Source organism: Phoca vitulina, unplaced genomic scaffold (genome assembly GCF_004348235.1).
Source record: "Phoca vitulina isolate PV1807 unplaced genomic scaffold, GSC_HSeal_1.0 scaffold30, whole genome shotgun sequence".
Lineage (NCBI taxonomy): Eukaryota > Metazoa > Chordata > Mammalia > Carnivora > Phocidae > Phoca > Phoca vitulina.
The window spans coordinates 10,601,508-10,626,483 of NW_022589733.1; the positions used below are offsets into that span (position 1 = coordinate 10,601,508).

A 24,976-nucleotide genomic window follows, 5' to 3' on the forward strand; every position below is an offset into this window, starting at 1 on the left:
TGCCAATCAATGCAGATGAAAACAGAAGCGGAATATGTTGCTCCCAGAGAGAAGGGGGGTGGTTGGTGTCAGGGAGTAACTTAAATGTACCTTGTTTTTAAAAGAGCAGTTCAGTTGAGAGCTGAAGAGCCCCAGTTATAACAAGTCCTTATGCTCTAGCACTGTTGCTTGGCCCGTGAAGCTACAAACAAGACACATCAGGTTCAAAGGCAGTGCTTATTTTGTCTCAAGTCTAAGTTATTCTTATTTTAAAAAGAAGCCCTTATCATTTACCTAAATAAGTTGTTTTGTATCTTTCCTCTCAGAGTCACGTTCTATTTAATGATTAAAGTCTATCCTCAACTATAATGCCTATTTATGGATCTCCTTTAAAATGTAGTAGTGGATGCTAGACATGCAGGTTATCTATAAGGTGATATATTTAGACAAATTTTCCTTTGAGAGATTACTAATGATGTAGAAGTTTATTCTACTCCAAGTCTATGAACAAACACAGATGTACCAGTTGTAGTATTAATTTACCTGAACAGGAGAAATGGCATCTAAGCTGCTAGCACTAGGAGGGCGTCCTTTTGGCATAACTCCAGGTGGTGGCTGTCTGGCCTTGTTCATAACATTACTGCAATTGGCTACCATGGTGAGGATGGTTTCTGATAACTCCTGAGAAACACTCCTAAAGACAGAAGAAAAATGAAAAATATCACTTGCTGTTACTCAGAACACCTAAAGAAACAAACCTGATTTTCTTTTTCTTGTTTTTTAAGTAGGCTCCATGCCCAACGTGGAGCCCAATGTGGGGCTTGAACTCACAACCCTGAGATCAAGACCTGAGCTGAGAACAGGAGTCAGAGCTTAACCAACTGAGCCACCCAGGCACCCCCAAACCTGATTTTCTAATAAAGAAAACCTGCTAGAACATATGGCTAAATTTCCAGCATACCCCATGTCTTTGCATCCATCACTAAACAGGAGGATTTTCTGAGCACTGGCTCTCTTTTGGAGATACCTAATTTATACCCCTGAAACTAAACCTTGTGTATGGTACAACAAATATATTTTGTAACACTCCAAGAAACATTATATATCCTCAACCACTTTGTCAAAAATTATGCCCAAACCTAGACATATCAAAGCAAACAGGTAAGAAAACTTAATACTAGTTTCTCATAAAGACAAAACATTTATTTAAGTATAGGTAAAAAATACCATACACATGTAGTCACTACACTTGACAAGCACTTAAAGAATTGACTTCTACAACGTCAAGTAGAATAAATGTTTATTTAATGAAAAACCCACCTTCCTATCTTAAGGTGTTACTGCCTCCTAAAACTGTAGAAATGGCATTCCTAAACTCTACACAAACTTCATACCATCTTAAATGTTTCCTCCTAAATTCAGAAATCTTACTATGGGCAACAAGAAGTAAAAGTAGTCACTAAGAGAAGATGATTATTTCACGTGTGGAAAAAAAGATAAAACTGTATATTAAATCACTACAGCACAATCTACAAAATTCTTGCCTGTGCCAATATAAAAGACACAGTGGCTCCAATATAGATTACGACTTTAAATGAACAATGAGTTGTTTTTTTCATCCATTAAAGAAAGCAAGGAAGAAAAATATTAACAGATCATGGAAAAGAGGGAGATGTCAAGCACTAAAAGTGTGAGTCTACTTATTTACCTTAGTAATAAGAATTAAAACTTAATTTCCAAAAGATGCTGCAAACAAAGACATTTCAAATAGAAAAGACATGACTAGCTCTCCCTAGCCTCTATGTATCTAGGTTCAAAATACCGTCCCTACTCCCCTGCAATTAAAACTTGCAATTAAAAAAGCGGACATACCACTTTCATCTTTAAGATTAGAAAATACTCCATTTGCAAGGCTATGGGGAAATAGACATTTTCACTGCTGGTGGTTATACAGAATGGAAAACTTCCTATGGAGGGAAATTTTCCAGTACCTAACAAAATTACACATGCATTTCCCTTTAATCCAATACCTCTACTTCTAATGGTCCAAATATATACTGGCAAAGATGACGGATACAAAACACTTATTTATTGCAACACTATTTATGATACATAGCAAAAATAATCAGAATGTCCACCAATAGGAAACTGGTTTTCTAAAGCACAAGCATCTATTCAATGAAGTACTACGCAGCAATTACAAGAAATAAGGAAGCTCTTTGATTCTATGGAGTGAACTCTAGGATATATGATCAAATGAAAGCATTTTGCAATAGAGTGTATATAATATACTCCCTTTTCTACAGTAAAGAGGAAAAATACAAATACTTTTTTTAAATGCAAAGATAACCCCAAAATATAAAAGAAAATGGTTACCATAGAAGACAAGAATAAGGTGGGGTAAGAGCCACAAAAAACCCTTTTAATTTAAAAAGAAACCATTCCAAAGACACCTATGCCCTGGGTTAATGGCTTCCACTAGTAAATAATCATCATTATGTTGCACTGAATACAAAATGCCTTCAATTCTAAGACACATTATTTTATGTATTACACAAAAAGGAAATAACTCAGCTAATTATAACTGTTGAGATGTCACTAATGATATGACTCATTTCAGATGTTAAAATATTAAACGGTGGCTATCTTAGATTGATAAACTACGGTTAATTAAGATAGTCCTTACTATGTGAAAAAACTTTATGTTTGACACAATTTCAAACTTAGAGGCCAGAATATTAGGAACTCCCATTAGTTACATTTTGCCCAATTTGTTTAGCCATTCTTTCTATACTCTCCTCCAAAAAGTATCCGTGATGATGATGCTATCTTTTGTCCCTAAATATTTCACTATGTTTTTCCTAAGAACAAGGGCATTTTCTTATATAACCATGTAGAATAATAAATATCAGGAAGTTTAACACAAATAAAATAGGCCATATTCAAATTACATCAATTATTCCCACAAAATGTACTTCACTGATATTTTTTTCCCTGCGTCATGATCCAATCCACTGCACTGAGTTGTCACCTCTTTAGCTTCTTTAAACTGGAGAAATTCATCAGCTGTTATTTGTCTTCCTTGAACTTGATTTCTTAAAATAGGTATTTTATACAATATCCTTTGATCTGAGTTTGTCTGATACCTTAGATTTTAGATGCATTTGTTGCAGGACTACTACATAAGTTACATTATATTCTTATCAGTGCATTTTATTTTTTATTTTTATTATCGTTTTAAGTAATCTCTACACCCAATGTGGGGCTTAAGCTCACAACACCCCAAGAACAAGAGTCACATGCTCTTCTGACTGAGCCAGCTAGATGCCCCTTCAGTGTGTTTTATTAGGAGGCATATGATTTAGATAGCTGGTGATCACTTTTGATCAATAAATTAACCTGGCATATACCAAGCTTCTCCACTGAAATGTTACTACTTTCCCTCTTTGTTATTATACAGTAGTTTGTGGGGAGAGAGTCTGAAATTAGGTGACTGTCCTGCTCCTCAAACATTCTCTCACGACTTTTAACATCCACTGAAGTTTATAACTCCATCATAATTATTTCTGTATTTATTAACTGGAAGAACTTTCCTTCTTTGGCATTTTACATGCATTATTTCATTAAATTCTTCAAGAAGATAGGTTCTTCTAATACATCAATAAAAGAAACTGGAACCTAGGGGCGCCTGGGTGGCCCAGTTGGTTAAGCGACTGCCTTTGGCTCAGGTCATGATCCCAGGATCCTGGGATCGAGCCCCACATCAGGCTCCCTGCTGGGCAGGGGGCCTGCTTCTCCCTCTCCCTCTGCCACTCCCACCGCTTGTGCTCTCCTGCTCTCTGTCAAATAAATAAAATCTCTAAAAAAAAAAAAAAAGAAAGGAAGAAAGAAATTGGAACCTAGAGTTGGGTAAACTACATCCTTACACATAAACACAAAACATTTTATCCAATTTCAATATGCCCTTAAATTTCCAGTATTTAATTCCAGATTATTTAATTCCAGGTGGATTACAATACACAAATGTGAAAGGCAACACTCATAAACTTTAAATTTTAGAACATTAAGAACTTACAGAGCAGGGTTTCTCAACTGTTGCACTATTAGCACTAGGGACTGGATAATTCTTTGTTGTGGGAGGCTCTACTGTGGACTGAAAATGTTTAACAGCAACCCTGGCCTTTACCTGCTAAATGCCAATAGCACATTTCTCTCTGCTTGTAACAGTCAGTAACAGTATCAACTCACTCTTGAGGGAGCAAAATATTCCCTGGTTGAGAATACCAAGTTACAGGGATATATGTGTGTACATTTTTTAAAAAGCACAGAAAAGCCAAATAAAATTCAAGATCTACATGGGAAAGGTTAAGAAACAGGATTGGAGAGGAAGACAAAGTTAGCTCCAAAAATGTTACGGTTTAAGCTACACAGCAGACTCACAGGTGTTTATTATGCTTCAGAACTTACAAAAAAATACACAGTACATAAGCAAATGGTGGAGTAAAACGACCTCCAAATATTCTCTCCTCCATAAAAGCAACTAGAACAGTGACAAAAATTATCAGAATCAACTATATCAGAACTCTGAAGACTAAAGGCTTATAACAATCCAGAGTTTTTTTTTTTTTTTAAACAATCCAGAGTTTTTATTCCAGAAACACTGGATCTTGGTAATAAAAGCAAGCTTTCTGGCATCTCCATTTGCTTTACTCCCATGCACCCTCTCCAGTTGGACAGCAACCTTGAAAACTAATAGCCCACAACCATAGAGAAAATCAGCAGCCTGACAGCCAAAGGACAGGGCTCAGAACTGACTGGAGACATCTTCAAAGCCTCATTCTCAGAGAGCTGTCATTATTTCAAGAGAGGTTCCCTGTGAGACCACAATGGCAAGATTATCTCTATGTGACCTAAGAGCTGGCCAACCACAAACAGCCTTTTCCTCATGAGGTATTTGTTACATACATTTAAAGGTAATTGTTTTAATTTTCTGGCTGCCTGAGGTGAAGATAATAGTTTGAGTAAACAATAGGTTAACCAAAAAGCTTAAAAGGAACATCTGGGGAATAAGATTCCCATGGGTGAAACTGAGAACTCTCAGTTTTCCCAGGGAATCAAGAAGTCCTCGGACATGTGTAGAGCACTGCCAATACATGAATCTGCGGTATTCCCAAAAAAGACTTGAAAAGGACCAAGCTCTCACCTCAAGCTGAGGGTCAGGCTCTAAGAAGGAAGTGAAGGCTAACAAGGAGTTATCAAGTGACTGGCTTAGTGTTAAGATGTGCCCCAATATGCACACAAAATCACAGAATAAAGAGTTAACTTACTAATCCTGGCATTTAAGAAAATCACCCAAGTCTTAGCTGAACACAAGGCTACCCAAACATAGATGTCAGTGGCCTAACGTGACAAAAAAGAATACAGACACTAAGAAATAGTTTTGCAAAGTCTCTAAACAAAAGAAAAAAAGCAACAAAACAAAAAATTCAGGTGATGGGGGGAGAACCTGATTTCAAGAACTGCCACATTATTTAAACTTACCAGTTTTCAACCACAAATTACAAGACATACAAAAAACACAATAAAGCATGGCCTGCACACACCAATAAAATGGTATCAACAGAAACTGTCCTGAGAAAAAGAGATGCTGGACTTCGTAGACAAAGACTTTAAATCAGCTATATCAACTACATTCCAAAAACTGAAGTAAAGCATGTTAAAAAAAAAAAACTACAAGAAAAACTTTAAAAAGATGCCCCTCAAGGGCGGCTAGCTGGCTCAGTTGGTGGATCATACAACTCCTGATTGCAGGGTTTTGAGTTTTAGCCCCACGCTGGGTGTAGACATTGCTTAAAAATTAAAATGCTACGCGGGGAGAGGGGGACCTGGGTGGCTCAGTCAGTTGGGCATCTGACTCTTACTTTCGGCTCAGGTCATTATCTCGGGTTGTGGGATTGACCCCTACATCGGGCTCGACACGGAATCTGCTTGGGATTCTCTCTCCCTATCCCTCTGCCCCTTCTCCAACTTGAACACACAATGCTCTCTCTGAAATAAATAAATCTTAAAAAAAAAAAAAAAAAAAAAAAAAAAGATGTTCCTCAAGATAGAGCATGTCAATAGAAATTATTATTTCTTGGGGCATCTGGCTAGCTCAGTTGCAAGAGTGTGCAACTCTTGATCTCAGGGTCATGGGTTTGAGCCTTACAATGGGTATAGAAATTGCTTAAATAAGTAAATAAAAATTTTAAAAAAGAATTCTTTCTTTTAAAGTTGAAAAATGTAATAACTGGGGTGCCTGGGTGACTCAGCCAGTTAAGCATCTGCCTTTGGCTCAGGTCATGATCCCAGGGTCCTGGGATCGAGCCCCAAATCATGCTCCCTGCTCAGCAGTGGGGTCTCCCTCCCCCTCTGCTCTTCTCTGCCCCCCCCAAATAAATAACATCTTTAATGAAAAGGAAAGGAAAGGAAGGAAGGAAAAGAAAAGAAAAATGTAATAACTGACAATTTCACTACAGGTTCCCAAGAACAGATTCATGGAGGCAAAAAAGAATCCATGAACTTGAAGATAGCTAAGATTATCCAGCCTATAAAATTGAAAGAAAAAACTAAACTCAGAGACAGGTGGAACACTACCAAATGTACCAACATATATATAATGGAAGTCCCAGAGGGAGAGATGAGATGGAAAGGGGGCAAAAAGAGTATTTGTTGAAGTAACAGCTGAAAATTTCCTGAATTTGATGAAAACCATTAATCTACACTCCTAAGAAGCTCAACAAACTCCAAGTAATATAAACACAGAAAGTCCAAGCCTAGAAACAACATAATCAAATTGTTGAAAGAAAAAAAGACAATGAGAGCAGCTTAATGGCAAGGAGAGGCAACTTAGTGCATACAAGGGAGCCTCAAAAAAAATTAATAGCTATGGAAGCCAAAAAGCCCTGGAATGGCATATTCAAAGAACTGAAGGAAAAGGACTGTCAATAAGGAATCCTGTATTATAAAACTATCCTCCAAATACAAAGGAGAAATTAAGACATTCCTAGTTAAACCAAAACTAAGGGAATTCATTCTTAAAAGACCCACCCTAACAAGAAATAAAGGGAATCCTTTAAGCTGAAATGAAAGGACACTGCATAATACCCTGAGTTCATATGAAACAAGTAAGAGCACCAGTAAAGTGACATAGATAAAGATAAACCACAGTATGTGTTTTTGTTGTTGTTATTGTTGTTATTTCTCTTTTTATCTCCTACTTGATCTTTCTTTTTTGGCTTGGTGAATAAGTTTATTATTGTCTTTAGCCGAAAAATCTTCATAGAAATTATGGTTTGGTTTATTAGCTCTCAGTGGCCCGCTCCTAAGCTCTACGAAAGCTTGGTTCTTTTGAGCTACCTCATCTTTCTTCAGGGCAAGAGACATTTTGGGACAGTTCCACCTCCTTTTTAACTTCTTTCTTAAGGCTTCTTCTCATAGACTGGATTCTCTCGTACAGCACCATGAGCGTTCTTACACACCTCCTCTACCATGTTTAGAGTTACTTTGTTCTTTATGAGAGCAGGAATGGATCTTCCTTTTTGAGAGCATTTTCTTTTCTTTACTTTTTTAAGTAATCTCCACACCCAATGTGGGGCTTGAAATTATAGCCCCGAGATCAAGAGTCACATGCTCCACTGACTGAGCCAGCCAGGCACCCTGAGAATTGCTTCATGTAAGCATCTTCATCTTCTTCCATTTGGTAATGCATATGATCTGCAACATTCTGACCCATGATGTGCTTCTGATGTACTTCTGCATTGAATCCCTTGCTTTCCAAATCGTAACCAGGGAATCGTTTGGTACTATGACGGACAGACAAGCTTCCATCCACAGATCCCTTGAGGGCCACAAAAACTTTATTTCCAGTAGCAGCTCTGGACAGCTTTGCATCCAAATAGCAGGTGAAGACACCAGGTTGACCATCAATGCTTTCCACATTGTATTCATCTCCAGTCACCTCCACCTGGCCTTCATAGATGTTGTCCCTGCCAAACCTACTGAGAAGTCTGCAGGCCAGCAGCAGGCCAGTACAATATGCTGTAGCATATTTTGTCAGGTCCACCTTCACACTATACTTCCGGAGTTCATGAGCATAAGCTGCAAAAACGGTATCTCCTTCTATGCCGGCGTAAGCAATATGACAAATGATATCTCTGTTGGTTACTTAAACTATCATTCTATATTTGGATGTGTTGCATTTATTTTTATCCTAAATTACCAAATGTTTCTGAGCATAGTAATCAGTTTTACCCTCTCGTCTTCCAAATTTCACTTGGTATCTCTTGAAGCAAGCCTTACTCTTGATAATTTTAACAAACTCCATCCTGCGGAACAGACACCAGCGTCCACAGCTTGCCACAGACCAATCTCCTACTTGAGTTAAAGGACAATTACTACACAAGATAATAATTATACCTTTTTTGATGGGAACACTATGTAGAGAGGTGTAATCTAACAATAGCAGTCCAATGAGGAGAAAGGGAACACAGCTATATGAGTAAATTTTTGCTTTCTATTGACATTCAGTTGTTATTAATCAGAATTAGGTTTTTTTAAGATAAATGTTAATTTTAACAGGTAACTACAAAGGGAGAAAAATAAAAGCATATATACAAGGTAACAACAAGGGAATTAAGATGATATACTACAAGGTATCTATTTAACAGTAAAGGAGGCAGTAACAGAGGAATGAAAGAACAAAACAGACATAAAATACATACAGAAAAATATGAAGTGACATGAATAAATTACCTTATCAGTAATCACATTAAATATAAATAGATTAAATACTCCAATTAAAAGAGATGGTCAAATGGATTTAAAAAAAATAATCCAACTGTATGCTGTCAAGAAGTGACTCACACTTTAGATTAAGATACCTATAACTCAAGTTACAGATGCCTTAATCTTAAAGATGAAAAAAGATACCATGCAAACATTAACAAAAAGAGAACTACATTGGCTCTACTAACATAAGACAAAATGTAGCCATTAAGAAAGAAATTAACAGGAACTAAGAAAAGCATTTTATAATAATAAAAAGGCCAATCCTTCTTACAGGAAGACATATAATAATCATAAGCATACATACCTTTAAAAACAGAGCCCCCAAACACATGAAGGGAAAACTGAAGGGAGAAATAGACAACTCAAAAATAGTTGGAGGCTTCTATACCCTACTTTCCATAATTGATAGTCAGCAATACTATATTATACACTTCAAAGTCACTAAGAGACAAGATCTTAATTGTACCCACCACAAAAAAAGAAATGATAGTTACGTGATATGACAAAGGTATTAGCTAACACTACAGTAATAACTGTATACTGCAATATATAAATATATCAAATCAACACATACACAAACTGACACATGTCAATTATACCTCAATTTAAAAAAAAATAACAGATAGAACCACAGAGCAGTTAAACAAGGAATAGAAGACTTCAACAACACTATAAAACCAACTAATCCTAACAAACCTATACAGAACACTACCCAACAACAGACTACACACATCCTTCTCAAGGGCACAAGGAAAATTCTCCAGGATAGACCACATTAGGCCATACGATAAGTCTCAATAAATTTCAAGAGATTATAAAATCATATAAAGCATGTTCTCCACTCACAACTGAATAAAAATCAGTTAACAAAAGAAAAACTAGATAATTCCCAAATATGTGGAAATTAAATACAACATACTCTTATGGGTCAAAGGAAATTACAAAATACTTTCAGATGAAAACAAAAACACATAATACCAAACTTAAAGCATTTCATGTGTGGAAATTCAAAGCCATAAACATCCCAATTAAACAAGAACAATCTCAAATAGAAAACCAAACTTTCCATCTTAGTAAGTTTTAAAAAGTTCCAACTAAACTCAAAATAAGAAGCTGAAATAAGTGGAAAATAGAAAAACAATAAAGAAAAACAAAACCAAAAGTTGCTTCTTTGAAAAAGGTTAACAAGATTGACATACATTTAGCCACAATGACAAGAAAGGGGTGGTGAGGGAGGAAGGGAAGAAAGGAGAAGAGATTCAAATTACTAAAATCAGGAACTGAAAGAGAGGATTTTACTACCAACCTTAGAGAAATGAGAAAAATAAGGATATAGTATAAAAGGAACAAAATGGGCAAATTCCTAGAAAAAACACAAACCACCAAAACTTGATTGAAAAGAAAAAAAAGGAAAGAAAATCTGCCTAGGGGTACCTGGCTGGCTCAGTTGGTAGAGTCATGTGACTCCTGATCTCAGGGTTAAAAGTTCAAGCCCCATGTTGGGTGTACAGATCACTTAAAATTAAAAATCTTGGGGCGCCTGGGTGGGTCAGTCGGTTGAGCGTCTGCCTTCAGCTTAGGTCATGATCCCAGGGTCCTGGGATCGAGCCCCACGCTGGGCTCCTGGCTCAGCGGGAGCCTGCTTCTCCCTCTCCCTCTGCCTCTCCCTCCCCCTGCTCATGCTCTCTGCTCTCTCTGTATCTCTGTATCTCAAATGAATTAAAAAAAAAAAAAAAACTCAAAGAAAATCTGCATAGATCTGTAACAACATACTGAATCTGTAATTAAAACCTACCCACAAGAAAAAGCTCAGGACCAGATGGCTTCACTGCTTAACTCTACGGAACATTTAAAGAATTGACACCAATCTTTCTAACGAAAATTAGAAAAGGAAAGGGAAAGAACACTTATCAATTCACTGTATGAGGCCCTTATTACCCTGATAATCAAAACTAGACAAAAAGAACATAAGAACAATATCCCTTAGGAATGCAGACACAAAAATCCTCACCAAATACTAGCAAATTGAATTCAGCAATATATAAAAAGTAGTATATACAAAGACCAAGTGAATGCAAGATTTAACACCCGAATTTCACTTAATATACATAAACAAAATAAACAAAAACCACACGATCACCTCAAGTGATACAGACAAAAACATTTGACAAAATACTTTCATGATAAAACATGCAACTAACTAGAATTAAAGGTAAGGAAACCTCAACCTGAAGGGTATCTATGGAAACCCACAGCTAACATCACACTTACTGGTGAAACACTAGATACCTTTCTTCTAAATTCAAGAACAAGACAAGAACGTCTGCTCTGGCCATTTCTATTCAACATCAGACTGCAGGTTCACACTAGAGAAAATAAGCAAAAAAAGATGGGAAGGAAAAAATAAAACTATTCACACGTGACCTGACTTGTACAAAAAAACAATAAATGCAACAAAAGAAGCTTAAGACTTGTACACTGAAAAGGACAAAACATCAAGACCTAAATAGACCTTAATATTTTCAGACGGCAATATTCCCCAAAATGATGTAAAGATTCAACGTAATTCCAGTGGGCTTCTTCACAACTTTGCAAGAATTCATCTGGGAATATAACCGACCCAGAACAGCCAAAACAATCTTGAAAAAGAAGGAAGCTAGAGGATTCATATTTCCTAATTTCAAAACTCACTGAGAAGCTACAGTATCAAGACCGTGTGGTCCTGGCAAAGATCAACATGTACAGATCAACACAACAGAACTAAGAATCCAGAAATAAAACTCACACACTATGGGCAACTCATTTTTCAGAAGACAATTCAAAAGAGAGAGACCAGTCTTCTCAACAAATGGTGTTGGGACAACTGAACATCCATATGCAAAACAATGAATCTGAACCTCACCTCACATCATAAACAAAAAAATTAACTTAAATGGATCTAATATGTGTTTTTAGTATAGTACTTTGGATTTAAAAACCATTGGATTATCTAAGCTGCTGTCACTTTTAATCACTCAACCCCTCTTTCCCCAAACAATTTATTCATATAATCCAATTCCAATACTAAATAGTCCTATTTAAGCATGCTCTTCTTACCCTGCACAAGCTTGTAAACAGGCCAACATTGTCGCCAGGGTTTCTGGAGGAAGTTGAGCACTTTTGGGCTGATCCTTCTCTGGAGCAAGTCCACCCAAAATCGAAGGGCACCGTCTCTTTAAAAAAGTCATACATGCCTGGATAAAAGGCTCCTGGAAAACAGAAAATCTTTCGGTTCATTTGAAATTGATCTTAACTGCTTTCAGACTATTAAAGACAGTATAAAATCCACAAAATAATAACATCTTCATTGCCATTGTTTAGCTATTTTAGCCATCAAAATTTTAAAGCAGTAATAAATGGACAAATCCTGCTTACTCCATGCTCTCGAATTTTATCTGTGAGCCACTTGTCAAGTTTGAGGTATTCACGACGTGAAGCAAGTGCAGCAAGGTCAATAACAAAGGCAAATGGAGTACCATTTAGCAGCATTGACAAGGCCTAAAACAAAAGAATATCAGAAACTTTAAGTCAGAGTGTCTGGGTGGCTCAGCTGGTTAAGCCTCCTGACTTTTGATTTTGGCTCAGGTCATGATCTCAGCGTTGTGAGATCAAGCCCCACAGCACGCTCCCCGTTCAGCAGGGAGTCAGTGTACTTGAGATTCTATCCCTCTCCCTCTACCCCGTCCTGCCCCCCCCCAACATGCATGCAACCTCTCTTAATCTTTTTTTAATTAATAAATCTTAAAAAAACAAACTTGTAAGTCAAGCAATTAAGTATCTTTCTCACACTCCGTTCTATTCTCTGTTCCCTGATTTTATTTTCACAATCAAGTCTAAATAAAACATATTGCTAATATTTTCTTGGTCTTCATTTTTTAAATAGCTTAGCTTAATTCATTGGTGATATTAGTTTTTACTTAAAGATCACATTTCAAAGATGGACGGACACATGACTTTACCCTGTGCTTCTTAAAATAATTAAACCTAAATCAGAGCAAGACACAATGCATAAATAAGGATCAATACTCGATTAAAAAAAAAAAAACTAAACTCAGACTTACTCCAACCTAAGCACAACTTCAACACCAGTACTATGCACCTACTGGTCAAAGACATCAAGTCAGACTATTTGTCAAAAGATTCCGTTAATGCTAATGAAACCTGCAAAAGGGATGAAACCCAACCAGTTTCTCCACAAATTATATCTAACATATTACATGAAATCAGTTATCCCACTTGCTTTAAAATAGCCTTGTGGGGGCGCCTGGGTGGCTCAGTCGGTTAAGCGGCTGCCTTCAGCTCGGGTCATGATCCCAGGGTTCTGGGATCGAGCCCGGCATCTGGCTCCTTACTCAGCGGGGAGCCTGCTTCTCCCCTGCCTGCCATTCTCCCTGCTTGTGCTTGCTTTCTCTGTCTCTGTCTCTCTGTCAAATAAATAAAATCTTTAAAAAATAAATAAATAGGGGGGTGGGGGGATGGGTTAGCATGGTGATGGGTATTAAAGAGGGCACGCTCTGCATGGAGCACTGGGTGTTATATGCAAAAAATGAATCATGGAACACTGTATCAAAAATTAATGATGTACTGTATGGTGACTAACATAACAATAATTTAAAAAATAAGTAAATAAATAAAATATCCTTGCAACTATCATAGAAGACCAAACAAAATTCAATCAAATGTACTGAGAACTGAAAACATTTTTTACCTTTTTTAAAGATTTTATTTATTTATTTGAGAAAGAACAAGAGAGGTGCACAAGCTGGGGGGGTGTTGGGGCAGACGGAGAGGGAGAAGCAAACTCCCCGTTCAGCAGGGAGCCCAACCCAGGGCCCGATCCAAGACCCCAAGACCCTGACCTGAGCCAAAGGCAGATGCTTAACCAACTGAGCCACCAAGGCACCCCCATTTCTTACCTTTCTAAAACCACTCTCCTTCCAATCCCTTTGTACTTACAAGGCAAACTGTAAATCTCAACATAATCTAGCTAAGAGTTAGTTACATCTGAATTATCCCTAACGCATCTGTATTACATGAAAAATGTTTTCTGGGGCGCCTAGGTGGTGCAGTCAGTTAAGCACCAAATTTGATTTTGGCTCAGGTCATGATCTCAGGGTCATAAAATCAAGCCCTGTGTCAGGCTCCACACTCAGTGAGAAGTCAGCCTGAGTTTCTCTCTCCCTCTGCCACACCCCACCCGCCCTGCCCTGCGCTCCCTCGCACTCTTTCTCTCTCCGAAACAAATCTTTATTAAAAAAAAGTTTTCTTTTCTCATTAATAAATAAAAGTGTTAGCCTGGGGGCGCCTGGGTGGCTCAGTCGGTTAAGCATCTGCCTTCGGCTCAGGTCGTGATCTCAGGGTCCTGGGATCGAGCCCCGCATCGGGCTCCCTGCTCTGCGGGAAGCCTGCTTCTCCCTCTCCCACTCCCCCTGCTTGTGTTCCCTCTCTCACTGTGTTTCTGTCAAATAAATTAATAAAATCTTAAAAAAAAAAAAAAAAAAAAAAAAGTGTAAGCCTGTCCCTCCAAGCTCACCTTCAAGTCCTGGGCCACATCAAGTATTCGAGACAATTTGGCCTGGTCATACTGCTCCCCTCGCATGTACCATTCTGCCATTGCATGCATGATAAGTTGGCGGATTGAGGGAGACTGTCCCTAAGAAAAGAAATACGGGGTTATATATCAATTCTGCAAACATTTTCATAGGCACTACTGCAAATGCCCAGCTAATTTAACTTGTTACATATATGTAAAATTGAGGTGTACCCGTGCAGACATTAAGTTCAATCCTCAAGCAGTGATTGCAGGGACATTCTCTGTAGGAAAGTCAAGTTATTTCCACATCTTCCAAATGAAAGCCTGTCCCTAAACCATGGGTCATTCAGTATATGTATTTGTCCTATAAAACATCTGCCAATATATTTTCAAACAGAATAGAATACGATATGAACATGAGGATACATCAAATTTGTATAATTTCGTTATTATTAAACTACAAAATTACTGGTCTATAAATGTTTAAAACTGGTTTAAGGTAATCATTTCTCATGTTGCACAGTATAGTACTCTATCAGTATTTCTAAGAATGGTACTTGTACATTCTACAGCTAGCTTTTTCACAAATGGGAATGTTCATTTTTCTGTAATTATCCAATTTCCTTTATTTCCAGAAAACAGCCTGGCTTTGAGGCCTGATCTAAAGGCTTGTAGCTGAATGACAGAAATAAACAGTTGGAATTTAGTGAATAGTTCTCATAGAAGCAATGGCAAGGCAACTGCTACCACTATACCTAAATCACTTTCCAGTTACTGTCCTAGAGTGACAGAAGATCAAAATGAAACAAGTATTCAACAAGGAGTGAGGAGCTGCTCCTTTTGGCCTGCCCTTTGTACCTCATAGCTGTGGCGATAAAGACCTGAAAATATCCGGGCTGCAAAGCTTCTGGATAAATGCTTGTTAAACGTTCTGTAAGTTTACCCTGTAATTTGAGTCTCTAGAAATGGAGAACTGACAAATAGCACAGAACTAATAAAGCTAACATTTTTCATTTATAAACCAGAGTCGTGGGGGGCCTGGGTGGCTCAGTCGTTAAGCGTCTGCCTTCAGCTCAGGTCATGATCCCAGGGTCCTGGGTTCGAGCCCCGCATCAGGCTCCCTGCTCGGCGGGAAGCCTGCTTCTCCCTCTCCCACTCCCCCTGCGTGTGTTCCCTCTCTCGCTGTGTCTCTGTCAAATAAATAAAATCTTTTAAAAATATATATATATATCAGAATCTTAACAAAATTTTTTAAGTGCCTGTATATAACTACTGAGAATAAAAATGATTAAAGAAAAAAAATAGCCAAAAAAAGGTACTTGAGGGGAGCCTGGGTGGCTCAGTTGGTTAAGCGTCTGACTCTTGGTTTCAGCTCAGGTAAATGATCTCGGGGTCATGACACTGAGCCCTGTGTTGGGCTCCACGCTCAGTGGGGAGTCTGGCTTGGAGACTGTCTCCCTCTGTTCCTTCCCCTACTCTCTCTCAATTAAACAAATAAATCTTTAAAAAAGGGTGGGCACTTGGTGTAAAGTGTTTGATAACTGCTTTTTCTAAAGCTTCTGCATTTGTCCTTATTAAAAATACAATAGGCCATTGGGGAAAAAATTCAATGCACAAATATATATATATATATATATTTTTGAAGATTTTATTTATTTATTTGACAGAGAGACACAGTGAGAGAGGGAACACAAGCAGGGGGAGTGGGAGAGGTAGAAGCAGGCTTCCCGCAGAGCAGGGAGCCCGATGCGGGGCTCGATCCCAGAATCCTGGGATCATGACCTGAGCTGAAGGCAGACGCTTAGCGACTGAGCCACCCAGGCGCCCCCACAAAAAAATATTTACAGGTTAAATAAATTCTACAGACTTAGGGAGGGAAAGCACAGGGCTTAAAAGGCATTTCAGTAGAAACAAACAAAATTTAGATGCTGGGTATGGATAAAAGAGAAAATAATGTCAATTAAATTGATTTATAATCTTCCCCTATTTACTGTTAAAAAGTGACATGAGTACCTTCTGGTTCCATGATAAAATAATTAAGTTCCTTACTGTTATCAAAAGCATACTGGTGCCCTAGTAGTACAGAGCTTTCATAATACTGAATTATTTATTATTTTTTTGCCTCTTCCCTCTTGTTCTTTGAAGTTTTAGACTTTAACATTCACATGATACTAAAAGATAAAATAAGCTTTATGGAAGTGCCACTTCTCTAAAGTGTCATAATTGAAGACTGACAATTTAGTTGAACATCTCCAAAGAATGTCAGTTACTAAGAGAAAAAAATGTTCATGTCTTACCTGCCCATGCCATGCATAGTGCAAAATAATAGCAGAGTTAGGATGGTTTCCAAGGAAAATTGGCATCAGAGTGGAGATGAGCTCATGGCGCAAGGTGTGCCAAGAGGTGTTGATTTGTAGTAAGGCCAATACCAGCATGTCTGGACAGTGTTTAATAGGGAAGCTGAAGAGCTGTTTGACTTGTTCATATTGTCCCACCTCTGCAAGCCTCAGCAGAGATTCAATCAAATCCAAGCTCTTCCTAACAAGAATGGAAGTAAGATACTCTGTCAATGAAAACCTAAATATACAAAAATCTATTTTCCAAATAAGTGATACCAGCTACCACAATAAAACTGAGTTGTTGTCAATTTGAAAAATGTTTAAATTGGGGCTGTTCATATTAAAATTATATGCTGGTATACTTTCAGACTAATTTCAAAGGCAGTTCAAGTTGACAGTAAGTGATGAAGGAGAGGGGACACCACAGACCACTTTTATAATCATGGATCCTCCTTACCAAGGAGAGATCATCAAAGATTTTTGTGATTGGTATAAAAAATAGAAATAGCATCACAGACTTTATTTAGGAATAGTCAAAAATCTGAAATATAAACATAGACCTATTTATACACACAAAAAAATTCTACACAAAAATGCAGCCTGAACACTTACTTTGGTAATGCCAAGGTCTACGTTAAGTGCTTCCTGATTTCAAGCAAGTTCAGAATTCCACAACATCCCCTATGCATTATTCTTGTCCCAACAAGCTGAATGTGGTTGACTTTAATCAAATCTCAAGAGCTTACTCTACCCTTAGTTCATGAAAACTATGGAGACAGAGATCAAATTAAATGCCATAAGGAAACATATACCCCATACCATGGGGTAGTTTAAAGGATAAAAGATCCTATTACTTTATCAAATCAATGGCAAAAATTATATTTCAAAAAAGAGAATGAGAAAAGGAAGACTTACAGAATAAAAGAAACTACGTGAACCCTGTCTGGACTCTTCATCATACAAACTGTTAGATATTTTTGAGACAAACTTGAATGTACAGCTATGTTAAGGAATTCTTAAATGCACTATGACATTTCAGTTTTATAAAAGAAAATACTGCTATATACATTAGACTTGGCAGGAGGGGAAGAAACATCAACCAAGCCTGCATATCCAATGTTGCTAGCACCTGCGAAAAGGACGAACTTTAGAACTAACTACTGCGTGGGAGTCAATCTTTCAGAACAGGGATCAGCAAACTACATCCACAGGACCAATCCTACCTACTGCCTGTTTCAGTAAATGTTTTGTTGAAAGAACTACACCCATATTTATATTGTGCGACAATAGTTAAGCAGTTGCTACAGAGACCATCTGGCCAGAGAAGCCAGATATTAACTAACCCGTTACAGGAAGTTTACCATCTCTTGCTTTAGAAGATCTGGCAATATCTAAAGGCTTTAAATTGCCCTAAAAATCCAACCCACAGCCCCCAAAATTCAATCATCTGTTCTGTGTTGGAAAAGGGCCTCAGAAAACCAGTTAGAAAAAAAGTAGTTACCTTTGGGGAGCAATCCAGCCCATGTCTCTCCCCTCTGTGCGCGCGCACACGTGCATATGTGTGTCTGTGTGTGTCAACAGTAATGGAAGTACTTTCACCATCCTTACCTCACATTCCTACAGAGAAGTGACTTGAGTTCCAGGAGAAACGTACTGGGCCAGAGTCAGATTCTCCCTCAGAAATTAGGAATTGGAACTCAAACTAGGTAATTTAGCTGAAAGGATTAGAATTGATGGGTTGGCCATCTTGAGCTACTTACAAAGAAAAGAGAGCAAGCATATCTGTAGACATAAGAAAGGGATCTAAACTAAGGGAGAAGTACAAACCTCCTTCCAATATTTGACAGTTCAGAGAATACCCACTGGCAGACCTTAGGAGAGGAAAAACGTTAACTATCTAGTGATAAGGAAACTAAAAATAGACTTTTATCCAGCAACATCCTTCCATAAAAATTTAAAGTTTAAGAAGGCTCACTAAAAATACTGTTTCACTAAAATCTTTTAACTATGTAGTTGCTCCCTATTAATTTTGTATTGCAAAAAAAGCATAAGTGACCCTTGCAAGAAAAGCTACAGGAGAGTCTTTACCATGTGGCAATTTCTCGATTGTCATCCTCTGGTGGTGCTTTCAGAATATCAGTGGCAACCGTATGACAGGGATAGTCAGCAAAACAGAAGATCTCTGGATTTATAAGGGAATGCTGAATGAAGGAGAGCTGAGACAAGAGAAAAAAGTCCTTACTACCATAAATGACCGCAAATGCTATAAAAATCTGAAACATTTTCATCAGGCTAATCTCAATCTTATAAGAAGACAATTTGTTTTAAATCTTAATTATGTGCTCTTCAAAACCACAGACAATTCAAACACATGAAAGGTATGAGATAAATGGTTTCTGATACGTTTAGTCTGACTGTACTAAACTATGATATTCTTTTCAAAATACTGATGGTCTGTACTATTCTGCACTGTCCAAAACAAATTCTATGTTAAAAGAATATTTTAATCAATGAATAGATGGCACTATAAAAGAAGTAAGTCATTATTTGCTTCCCCTTCTACAGTTAAACACCATTCACTTACCTGGCCTTCTGCATGTTTCCAAGGTCTATATATGAGGTCTACTGGGAACACTTCCATACCTAGACCCCTCTGAATGCCATAAACCACGTTATGAAGTCCTTTACTATCACGAATTTGAAATCCAGGATGGTCCAGTTCGTAAGTTACTTCCTTAAAATTTAAACTCGGGTTCTAAAACAGAAAAACATTTCAAAATCTAATAAAAAGTGTACACATTTCTATGCTTTATCCAAAGAGCCAAACTAAATCTGAAATTAAAATGTTCTAAACTCAAAATAATCATAATCTGGAATTTCTAGAGACTTAGAAAAGTAATTCTTAATATTTAAAATAAACTGGTTCTACTAGCAAGGTACTCCAACCTTTTAGTTCATGACATACTTATGGCTGTGGGAGTGTATAATGTGGAAGTCTCTCTTCCGTACTTAGTCCAACAAACAATCCCATCCCAGTTTGGCAAAACTCTTCAATTAGTGCCTCTTTGTTTTTACACCAAGATTCTACTACCTTGGCACAAAGTTGCAAAGATAAATCAATTATCCCAAATACCATTCTGATCTGATCTATTGAGAGAGAGATAGAGAACACATGCACTCGCGTGTGGGGGAAGGGCAGAGGGAGAGGGGGAGAGAGAATCTCAAGCAGACTCCATGCTGAGCACAGAGCCTGATACAGAGCTCCACCTCACAAACCCGAGATCACCACGGGAGTCAAAATCAAGTTGGACGCTTAACAGGCTGAGCCACCCAGGCACCCCCCAATACCATTCTTAATTAACTAAAGATCTCCCCTACAAAGTATACTAATTGTATGCATCAGGGAAAGTGGTCTAAATTCTTTATGTCAAAATGAAAATTCCATTAAAAAAATATTCTATGAAAAGGTATTCAAAAAAGCAGTATGAGATTCCTTAAGAAAACATAAAGCAAAGGAAACAAGTTTATAGAAGATAATTTACCACTCTGCACAAAGTACTAAGTTTATTTTATGCTTGAAAAGAAAAAGGCTTTCCACACTATCTACTTAAAACTCCCCCACTTTTTTTTTTTAAAAGATTTTACTTATTTATTTGACAGAGTGAGTGAGCACAAGCAGTGGGAGCAGCAGGCAGAGGGAGAGGGAGAAGCAGGCTTCCCGCTGAGCAGGGAGCCCAATGCGGGGCTCGATCCCAGGACCCCGGGATCATGACCCGAGCCGAAGACAGACGATTAACGACTGAGCCACCCAGGCGTCCCTGTACTTAAAATTCCTCAAAGCATCATGGACAGTTTAGTTTTGCTCTAAGGTGACTCCTTGCAAGCCATGAACACATTAATGCTTGCTTCACAAAGCAAGGGTACAAAGAACAAACTTCAAAAGAAGTATTCACTCTAAGGTAACAACATTCAGAAAATAAGTTTTCTTTTTCTTTCTAAAATTTGTTTTAAGGACTGACTGTAACAGTACAGAACCAATAATGTACTATTAAATAGCATTATCATAGAAACGAATTTAGTAAATCCACAGGTAAGTTTGGTAAGACTGTAAGAATCCCCTGTGGTTTCTTCCTCTCACCTTTGTGGGCAATGGAGAAACAAATTGTTCACCCAAAATCAAACTGTGTTCTGCTCCCTGCCTACAAAAAAATGTACAGAAAACTCAAATATATGAGAAGAAAAAGAAGGAAGGAAGAAAAGAGGTTACTAACTCAATTGTTCAAACCCACAGTGCAGGCTCTCAGTTTTATAGCCTTTTGCACTCTCTGAAAACAGAAAATAGGTTGAGGTAACATGAAATACTGTTCTTGTCTGCAATTTTTAAAAAGAGATTATTTTCAGTAAGGCAATAAAGTACAATGATGGAACTACTGAGTGAAAAGGGCGTATTTTTCCTTTTGCATGACCACCACAGGATAAAATCAAAACATTAAGTGGTATCCATACGTAATGAAACTTATTTCCCATTTCCAAATTTTCTGCCAAGATCAAGTATTATTTTTTCCTATTAATAAAGGAGAATAAATCTGAATACTATAAATCCATCCACTATCAAGAAAAATTTAAAAACCCATGATGCTGTTAATAAGAATGCCATATAGAGGGCGCCTGGGTGGCTCAGTCGGTTAAGCGTCTGCCTTCGGCTCAGGTCATGATCCCAGGGTCCTGGGATCGAGTCCTGCATCGGGCTCCCTGCTCTGTGGGGAGCCTGCTTCTCCCTCTCCTTCCCACTTCTGCTCTCTATCTCTCTCTCTCTCTAATAAATAAAATCTAAAAATAAAATAAAAAAAAAAAAAGAATGTCATATAGACAACTCTAACCCAATTATACCGATAAATTACAAACACAGAAAACTAAAAATGAGAATTAGGATAAATGTCCTGACACCTTATAAGGAATATTATTGTTATACATATATATACATAGTCTTCAAAGTTGTATTTTGTTCCTTGCCATTTTATGGATGAGACTGAAGATATTACATATATCCTGACTCCACTATTCTCCCACTGACTACACTTTATCACTCCCTTTTAAATTCTCAAGGTTTCATTCCTACATGTTTTATTTAAGCATTTTAACATTTTAGGAGAGGTACTTTGTTTATCTGGGGGCAAATTATTTAGTTTGTGGATATTTTAGAAGTGGAAGTAGTAAGAGAAGTATGCATTTTATTATCCTTATCCACCATAAACAAGATAGCAGAATTTTTGTTGCACTTTCCATAAAATATGCAGAAGGCCTCCCTTCTCATTAATTCTTTAAACAATCATTACTGTGCACTAAATTTGTTCCTCCAAAATAACCACACACCAGGATTCCACCAAATCACCTCAGCAGTGCCACTCAGAATTGCACAGCAACAACTCCTAATGAACAAAACTGGTATTTGATTATGAACCATCTCCAGAACATAATCACCTTGTAAAGTTCATTACTTTAGAGCCAATGAAGTCGGGAACCCCAAAACATTGCTGCTCTCATTCGGCTGAGCATTTATTAAAATTTGCTTTCTTCAGGCTCTATCATATTACATCATGAATGTAAAATCATGATTACATGTACTCACCAGTTCCTTGAGAACATCAATCAAGACTTCTACATTCCATGTGTGTGCCTGTGCTCCATCACTTTTATCTTTTCCATCACTCCAGATCCCACTGCCAGGAGCAGAGATACTCTGTACAAGTAAAATTTGAATTAAACAAACCCAAATACTTAATGTGTTCAGCTATGGTTGGTAGAACAATCAATCATAGTGTAATTTAGTAAATAAAATAAAGGAGGTCCAGGATATTAATTCACACTGTAAAATAGCTGATTTCTATATTTACCTGTAATGGAATTCCATCTGTCAATCCTGAATGAGTTCGAGCCATCATCCCCAAAACCCTGGCAACCTGGGCAGCTGTGACCTCCCGAACACCAAATTGCATGATTATATTGCGACATTCTTCAATACTGAAACAGAAATTAAACCTCAGGAAAACGCTACCACCTTCAATACCAAGGTTAAGTCCTTAGATTTTTACTAATAGAAGCTTCATTCCATGTTATTTTATATAGCTAGGAATATAAAAAGCACCTACTTAACTAAGAATATGGGAAAACTTTTCCTTTTCACTGTATCTATATGAGAAGATGGGTATTAGCCTAATCGCTTATGGTAATCACTTCATAATATACGTAAATCAAACCATATATGTAAATCAAACCATCATGCTATATGCTTGAACTTGTACAGTGATGTATATCAATTATTGCTCAATAAAACTGAGGAAAAAAAGAAAATGGAAAAAGTTTAGAAGATCAATGGAAGAAAATTCGAGCCAAGAGTAATGATTATCTTTCACTAAAACAAAATTAAATTCCTCCATCCTCAATATGCATCAAAATTAAAATACTGATACTTAGGGCACGTAGGAGGCTCAGTTGGTTAAATATCGACTCCTGATTTCGGCTCACGACATGATCTCAAGGTCATGACACAGAGCCCAGTGTGGAAATTAAGATTCTCTCTCTCCCTCTGACCCTCCTCCACCCACTATATATATATATATTAAAATAAAATGAAATGCTGATACTAAAGGTGAGTTTGATTATTCTGATATGTACAAAGCCTTGAAAATGTATCCTAACTCTTCTACTTTGCTCCTTGAAAGTTTAACTAAACAAAGTTTTATGCCAGGCACAATTTCACACCCAACAAATATATTTTCAAAAATAACTGGAAATTGGGTTTCTATGAAGAGTTTGAAAAACATTAAAAGTTACACTTAAAGTCAAAGCAGAACGCATTAATACCCTTAATTAACTCTCAAGAAAATACTGATAATCCATTTTATCACAGTCATAAGTGCTACTAACAGGGTGAAAGTTATTTCCTTTGGTGTCCCTAACAAGAGAGAAAAACATTCAAGAGGCAGCTATGTTAAACAAGGAGAAAAGGAAGGTTGTAGAAAATGAAGGCACAGTGGGGATTTGAAGGTACAGCGAGGTTAGAGAAAATCAAACACGTAGGTAGGAATTGATACAATTTCCATAAACACTTGCATCAATGCTCTCCCTTTCCTCCAAAAGCTAAAACTATCTATCCTGGCAACTAGACTAGGAACCTCTGATTTCTAAATTTAAGAAACTAGGGGAGGAGAAGGAAATAAAAATTTAGCCACCAGAGTACTTATACCTGTAACCAAAACTAATACAGGCATACCTGGGAGATTTTTGTGGGATTAGTTAGTTCCAGATGACCACAATAAATCAAATCAAATGAACTTTTTCATTTCCTGATGTACTTTAAGTTATGTTTACACTATACTGTAGGTCTACTGCATGTGCAACAGCATTATTGTACATACCTGAATTAAAAAATACTTTTTCGCTAAAAATTGCTAGCCGTCATCTGAGCTTTCGGTGAGTTGTAATCACTGATGACAGATCACCATTAACAAACACAGTAATGAAAAAGTTTGAAATATTGTGAGAAATGTCAAAATGTGACACAAAGCAATAAGCAAATGCTGTTGGAAAAATGGTGCCAACAGACCTGCCTGACATGGAGTTGCCACAAACTTCAGTTTGGGAAAAAAGTGCAGTATCTGTGAAGCACAATAAAGTGAAGCATATAAAATGAGGTATGCCTGTATGTGGAAAATTAAATTTAGAAGCAAAACTTTAGAAGCAATACTCCTCAGAGGCAAAGACGATGGCACATTAACTAATCTTAGGAACTTGCCTTAAAGAATTACATCATATGTGGCACGAGAGTTATCAGAAGTTTAGTTATGTTTTACTACCAACCTTGAACAAAAGCCATAGCCTACTTCCTGCATAAAATCAGCCAAGGAGCTCTCCATCATGGTTTTAGCTACCCCTCCGGAATCAGGCAGGATCCTGTCCATTAGAATGTCCCGTTTTTCAGGGTATAAAAGTGGTGCAAGCACCACGGGACAGCGTTCCTGGGGAAAATCTGAAGGAGAAAAAGAAGATCACAACTGCTATACTGATTAAAAACAAACTATCCCCATTTACTCTCTCTAAAAGCCCCCCAAACCTGAAACTTCCACAAGTTCATTTTCAAAGTTTTTTTCAGTTTTTTCCAATCCAGCGAGCTCAAGTTATGACCTTAACACCAATTCCAAAATATGAATGTTTTCGCATCACAAAAATTGCTTGGGTATATTTGTAAGTTTTTGTA

The 24,976-nt window shown here is 37.4% G+C and overlaps 1 protein-coding gene, 1 non-coding gene and 1 pseudogene across 7 annotated transcripts in view; all 3 read right to left on the reverse strand.

The window, feature by feature from the left end:
* The window catches only part of CNOT1 (CCR4-NOT transcription complex subunit 1), a 111,297-nt gene that overhangs the window by 36,640 nt on the left and 49,681 nt on the right, over window positions 1-24,976 (reverse strand). For all 6 annotated transcript variants that reach the window (XM_032424020.1, XM_032424021.1, XM_032424019.1 and 3 more), the window contains exons 8-17: window positions 24,580-24,748; window positions 22,614-22,740; window positions 22,349-22,459; window positions 19,304-19,474; window positions 18,808-18,935; window positions 16,678-16,918; window positions 14,381-14,500; window positions 12,223-12,345; window positions 11,905-12,056; window positions 523-673 (exon numbers count right to left, since the gene is read on the reverse strand). In XM_032424020.1, the coding sequence (XP_032279911.1) occupies window positions 523-673; window positions 11,905-12,056; window positions 12,223-12,345; window positions 14,381-14,500; window positions 16,678-16,918; window positions 18,808-18,935; window positions 19,304-19,474; window positions 22,349-22,459; window positions 22,614-22,740; window positions 24,580-24,748 (1,493 nt within the window). The remainder of the gene's footprint in view (window positions 1-522; window positions 674-11,904; window positions 12,057-12,222; window positions 12,346-14,380; window positions 14,501-16,677; window positions 16,919-18,807; window positions 18,936-19,303; window positions 19,475-22,348; window positions 22,460-22,613; window positions 22,741-24,579; window positions 24,749-24,976) is intronic.
* LOC116644791 lies at window positions 83-218 on the reverse strand. Its single transcript, XR_004301827.1, has one exon. It is a non-coding gene; the product is annotated as a small nucleolar RNA SNORA50 (small nucleolar RNA).
* Window positions 7,322-8,530, reverse strand: LOC116644448 (annotated as a pseudogene).